The sequence below is a fragment of the Myotis daubentonii genome, chromosome 3 (assembly GCF_963259705.1).
Source record: "Myotis daubentonii chromosome 3, mMyoDau2.1, whole genome shotgun sequence".
Classification (NCBI taxonomy): domain Eukaryota; kingdom Metazoa; phylum Chordata; class Mammalia; order Chiroptera; family Vespertilionidae; genus Myotis; species Myotis daubentonii.
This window is the reverse complement of record NC_081842.1, coordinates 82,130,480-82,136,901: the sequence shown is the minus strand read 5'-3', so window position 1 is coordinate 82,136,901 and position 6,422 is coordinate 82,130,480. Positions and strand designations below refer to the sequence as shown.

The 6,422-nt window shown below is 47.2% G+C and overlaps 1 protein-coding gene across 4 annotated transcripts in view; it reads left to right on the top strand.

The window, feature by feature from the left end:
- Nucleotides 1-1,267: 1,267 nt before the first annotated feature.
- The window catches only part of ZBTB11 (zinc finger and BTB domain containing 11), a 39,423-nt gene continuing 34,268 nt past the window's right edge, over nucleotides 1,268-6,422 (top strand). For 3 of the 4 annotated variants that reach the window (XM_059688029.1, XM_059688028.1, XM_059688027.1), the window contains exon 1: nucleotides 1,268-2,098. In XM_059688029.1, coding sequence (XP_059544012.1) covers nucleotides 1,447-2,098 — 652 coding nt within the window. In that variant the 5' untranslated portion in view covers nucleotides 1,268-1,446. Of the gene's footprint in view, nucleotides 2,099-4,444; nucleotides 4,497-6,422 lie in introns of those variants that run through there. The other variant, XM_059688030.1, reaches the window with a different exon arrangement.

Genomic DNA, 6,422 nt, shown 5'->3' with positions numbered 1-6,422 from the left:
GACTTACTTTTTATATTAAATTGATCTTTTTATTGATTTTTTTTTTTTTTTGTAGAAGGAGGAGCAGAGAGAGGAAAACATCAATATGAGAGACATTGATTGGTTGCCTCCCAAACTTGCCCCAACCCAGGGATTCAACCTGCAATCTGGGTTTGTGCCCTGACTGGGAATCGAACCCACAACGTTTTGGTGAACAGGATGATGCTCCGAGTCACCTGGCGAGGGCCAAATTGATCTTTAAAGGGCATGGACTTCAGTAGAAGAGTGGTGATGCTGAGCTGAGCACATACACAGCTTTTGGAGGATGGCTTTGGACATCTTCCCATGGGGGAAGGGTGTATCTCCACCTTGTAATTCCTCCTTCCTTCTCCAGCTGTAGTCTGTGGACTGAATGAATGACCCTGGGTAATTCCCAGCCTTCTTAGCTCTGTCTTTCCTCTGGGCCCGGGAACTCACGTACCTAGGGCCACAATCTTTCAAGAATGCGGCCTCGGGTTTCTGGGTCATCTGGAAACCTCTCAACCCCCACCCCAAATACTTGGAGACTGGGTGCATCCTGTTTTGTGAGCCTACTGGCCCCCACCCGTCAGGCTCCTGGCTGCGAGAGGAAGGTGTTGATCTGGAGTTTCAGGACCCAGACAAGCACTGCCAGGACCCGCCCAGTAGCCTAGCAATGTGCTGGCCTGTGGCTCTTGTCTGCCCTGCAGATTCAACCTAGGGCCAGGTCAGCAGGCCCAGGGCTCTGGACTACCAGCTAAAAATGTGAAACTGGACCTGCACCGCAGAATGGGAAACACAATTTAAGTTTGCTTGGGGGGAGGGGGGGCCGGAATGGAGAATTCCCCCTCTAAGCATATGTAAAAATATGCAAATGAGGTTAAGAAAAGAGCGTTAGCCATCCTCCACACTCCTTGCCAACAATATTACCTTCGTATGTAGAAAACAGTCTCTATATAATCAGGCCATTCCTGAAAAATCCTGACTATTCCATGGGTAGTTTGAAGCTAGTGGTTGAAGTTTAGACATAAATTATAACTCTTATCAGTAAATCGACTTTGAGTTTTATAACACTTAACTGGAAGCCACATTTCCGTGTGAATGGGGTCTCTTCGGTTTTATATTTATAGGCTAGCATCTCAATCGAAGACTTAAAATCTGATGCTTTTACGTCCTCAGGTGTCTCGGACGGTGGGGGCGGGGAACAGACCCCTTTACACCTTAGGCAGGCGATCCCTGTGAAAGGGTCGTTCGACCCACAGGTTGGCGACCCACAGGTTGAGAATGGCTGCCTTAGGGCAGCTCGGATGGAATAACAATTGCCCATCGGATCCCACACATGCTCAGAGCATGGGAAAGAAGGGGGAAATTAAAAGGGAAACTGCCAGGACTTAAGATGTCGGGCCTAAGCCAGCTCCATCTCCGGGGGAGGGCCTACCCGCTTCCAAAATGTCCTCCCGCGGTCCTGACGTCACCCGACGGGCTTCACCCAGCCGGCTCCAATCAGGGCGCGTTCCCTCGCCCACTGCCCTGGGTTCACGTCACTTCCGGTGGTGCAGCAGCCATTTTCTCAGTCGCCAGCGGATCCCGCGCGCTGGAGAAGTGCAGTTCCCCCTAGTTACCAACTCGTTAGTTCTCCCTCCGCGCTGCGGGCGCGGTCGACGAGCACTCACCACAGGCACGGCCGTTCCTCCCGGCAGCGTCTGCGCAGCCGTAACATCCGCCCGGAGCCAGAGCCGCTGTCGTCCTCCCTCGCCGCTGACAGGCGCCCTCGGGGAGCCCGGGTCAGCGATGTCAAGCGAGGAAAGCTACCGGGCCATCCTGCGCTACCTGACGAACGAGTGCGAGCCGTACGCGCCGGGCACCGAGGGCAATGTCAAGCGCAAAATCCGCAAGGCGGCCGCCTGCTACGTGGTGCGCGACGGGACCCTGTACTACCAGCGGCGGCAGCGGCACCGCAAGACCTTCGCGGAGTTGGAGGTGGTGCTGCAGCCCGAGCGGCGCTGGGGGCTCATCGAGGCGGCGCACCTGGGCCCGGGCGGCACTCACCACACCCAGCACCAGACCTGGCACGACTTGTCCAAGACGTACTGGTGGCGAGGTAGGCTCGCGCCCGCGGCGGGAGGGCGGGCTGGCGGCTGGAGTCCAGTCAGGGCCGGATGACTGAGGCGGGCCTGGGCCCGTGTGCAGAACTGCGCGTCGGGGGGACCCTCACCCCGCTTTTCGAACACCCCCGCCGGCTCAGCCGACGCTCGGCGGCGGCGCGGCTGCCAGGCGGAGCTGTGAGGGTGAGGGACGGGAAAGGCGCCGCACTTCCCACAGGAAGGAGGCCTGGGAAGCTGGGGGCGGGCCCTGGCCCGGGGTGGGGCGAGGGGCTTCCTCGGGGCGGGCGGGGGTGGGGCTCGCGAGCGGGGCGGGGCGGGGCCCGCCGCCTTCCCTCGGGGCAGGTTCTGGCGCCGGGCGGCGGTTAGCGAGGCTGCGCTCTGTGCCTTTAAGAGGCCGGGTGGTGGGGACGGTGTGCGGGAGAGGGTCCGCCCGAAGCCCAGCTCCTTTTCCGGTGTGTCCCCCTCGGGTTTGAGCTGCGGGCCTGACGTCCTCGGGACCCGCTTACTCGTAGTCCTCACGTCGTGGCTCTGCGGTGTAGATGAGGAGGAATGCGGCTACGTGCAGAAGTGATTTGTTTGGAGCAACTGCAAACAGTCATCTGGAGCTTCGTTTTTAGGGCAAGAATTCAGTGTCAAGAACAGCGGGCTCTCCTAGTGTGAATGGTTTTTATGTTCTTCCCTTTAATACCAGTGGAAAGCACTGTATATACCTTGAAAAAATGCGGTTGCTGTGATTGTTACAGTCAGAAGTATAATTCTAAATTTTTTTGGCTCCTTGGAACCAGTGCAGGGAGGAGGCGTGAGCCTGTGGAGTCTGTGAACTGGAGGGGATGGTCCTCGATCCCCACACTGACGGGAGGGGCGCTGTTGAGCAGCTGGCGGGAGCCGATGGCTCGGCTTTGTCGGTGGGTCCGCGGAGCAGTGGTTCCCCACCGGGACCTTCTGCCTCCCAGGCCTGTGTCTGGAGACAGTCGTGGTGGTTGTAACCGGGGTTGTACTGGCACCTGGTTGAGTAGAGGTCGGGGCTGCTAGGCCTTGTGCAGTGCACAGGACAGGGACACCCCCCCCCCCCCCCCCAAGAACCATCTGGCCCCAAATGTCAGCACCGCAGAGGTTGAGAAACCCTGCTCTGGAGTAAGAAACTTCCTCCAGTTGTCTTATTAGAGGACTACCCGCTAAGGTCATTCATTTTACTTTGTTCTGAGTCTTTCCTAAGTAAAGAACCCTTTGATGGTAATTTGGTGTTTTATGTGGACTATTTTTCTTGGTACCAGAGAGGTCGACCAGTGAGCGTTATTTACCAAACGCTTGAGTAGTAGTTACTGTGTTGTCGGACACTGTCCAAAGTGCTTATAAATAGTAACATTTAAACACAGGCACCCAGAGGTTTGGGGACTTGGCCGTCACAAAGCTAGTAAGAGGATTCAGATTTTTCTGCATAAGTAATTTAAGCCCTTTGCAGTAATTCCCACTCTTAAATAGTAAATTAACTATGTTTACACAGTGATGGCTCTTGAATGGTTAACTTGAGTCAGATCCTTTCAGCTTATCAACCCTGGATCTGGAAAGTTAGGTTTAAAATGATCCCATCAAGCCCCAGCCGGGTTTGCTCAGTGGACAGAGCCTTGTTGGGCTGAACGGTCGTGGTTTCAGGCTCCTCCCCGGCTTGGACCCTGGTTAGGGCTTGTGCAGGAGGCATAATGTGTTTCTCTCACATTGATATTTCTGTCTGTCTTTCCCTCTCTCTTGCACTCTCTCTAAAAATGAATGGGAAAATATCTTCAGGTGAAAATAAAATAAAATAAAATACAGGAATTAAAAAAATAAATAAATAAAACGATCCCATCAAAACACTAACACTCAAGTTAAAGGACTTGTAGAACATAATAGGGTGCTTTTGGAGAGAGTTGATTTACTATCATTCATTAATACCATTTTCCCCCTTCAGCATTTATTATTTTTCATCCTTGTTCAAATGCTTTTGTGTAGTTTCTCAAATGCCATTTGAACTCAACTAGTGAATAGTCAAACCTGTGCTGTATGCAGAATGTACTAAATTGTGTAGAATCATAAAATGTTTAGAAATACAATCAAAATTAATTAGAAAAACTGCCTCTTCTTTGTTTATTTTAGACATGGAAATTTCCATAGCAGCACTTTTTTTAATATGTTGTTATTGATTTCACAGATGAAGGGAGAGGGAGATAGAAACATCAATGAGAGAAAATCACTGATCGGCTGCCTCCTGCTTGCCCCATAATGGGAATCAAGCCGGAAACCTGGGTAAGTGCCCTGACCCAGAATCAAACCCGAACCATGATGTCCTAGTTCATGGATGGACGCTCAACCACTGAGCCATGCCAGCTGGGTATAGCAGCACTTCTTATTCTCTACGTATGTTTTTTACTTAGAAATGTATAGGGTGTCCCAAAAAATGTACATATACGCTTTGAATAATTATAAAGGTAGTGTTTATTAAAATATATTTCATTTTCAAAATTGAGCTATCAGCTGTTAAAGTGTGTATACATTTTTTTGGGACACTTTGTATATCTTCTCTTACATCTTCTCCCATTCACATACCCATTTACTTTTTCTTATTTAGTAAAATATGAATAAATAAAATGTACCATTTTAGCCATTTTTAAGTGTGCAGTTCAGTGACATTAATTCAAATTGTTATGTAATCACAACTATTCATCTTCAGAAATTTTTCATCATCCCAACCCATTTACTCTCATTTGTTTTACATAGAGAATGAATATCTTTTTTTTACAGAGATAATGAAAACCTTTTTCATTTCTTTTTTTAAAATATATTTTTATTGATTTCAGAGAGGAAGGGAGAGGGAGAGAGAGATAGAAACATCAATGATGACAGCAAATCATTGATCAGCTGCCTCCTGCACACCCCTACTAGGGATCGAGAATCTCACCCAGCACCCTTCAGTTCTCAGGCTGACACTTTATCCAATCAGTCAAACCAGCTAGGATTCATTTCCTCTTAATTGTATGTAAAATATATATCTGTCCAGGCTTTTTATTGTTTTGTTTTGTTTTAACCTACTCATGTCTCATACAATTATAGACTTACTATTGACTTTAATATTTTCAGATGCTAGAATATAACCTCTGTTGCTCTCTAAATCTATGCACATGTAACTACCTTTTTAATTTTATTTATTTATTTAAATATATTCTTATTGACTTCAGAGAGGAAGGGAGAGTGGGAGAGAAACATCAATGATGACAGGAATCCTGCACACCTCTACTGGGGATCAAGCCAGTAATCGGGGCACATGCCCTTGACTGGAATTAAACCTGGGAGTCTTCAGTCCACAGGCCAACAACGCTCTATCCACTGAGCCAAGCTGGCCAGAGCATAAATACCTTTTTTATGAAAGTTATATTTACTCCTAATCCATTATTTTACAAGTTATGTCTGCTAAAAAATTGTATTCTGTGAACAAATTCAGCAACTTCCTAGGTTAAACAGGTTTTTTTTACTGTAGAACTCAGAGCTTTTTAGTATAATAATATCCATTGTGTGTATCTAAAATGAGAATACAATTTTTGAATTTATGAGTCCACTATGTACTTTCTAGTAAGGATGGGACATAATATAATTTGAGGAATACTGCTTGACTACTGTCTGAAAGTTGAAAGCAAAGAACTTGGTATATTTTGATATATTGAAACTCTTTTCAGGAATTTATTATATACCTCTGTATCATTTTTAGCTAATTAATGAGCCTTTTCATTTGCATTTTATTTGGGAATTGTGAGGAAAGGAGTTTCTGCCACAGGGATGGACAAATGTGTTCTTGGGTAAGTAGTATAATATACTGAAAGGTTACATGGCTTCTGGAGGTCCAGCATGCAATTTACTAGATGTGACTTTGGACAAGTTACTTGCCTCTTAGGGCTTCATTCTCCCAGTCTGTAGAATGAGAATTAATTGGTCCTAATTTATAAGGATGATGTGTGTGTGTGTGTGTGTGTGTGTGAGTAAATCCTCATTTAATGGCCTCAATAGGTTGTGACTTTAAGCAAAACGATGTATAACAACCAATTTTACCATTGGCTAATTGATATAAATAAGTTAAGTTCCTATTTAACTATTCATCTTGTCAATGTTGTAACAAACTAACATTGAACAAAACATGTCATTCAAGGCAAAGACCTGTAATATATAAAAAGTGTTCCTCCCTGCTCCCCACCCCCTACCCCCACCCCAACATGCTGGGTTGGAAGTTGAAATTCAAAATAGGGTTTTGAGAGTGCCTTTTGTACATTCAACTTTTGTTAGTTGTGTATGTTG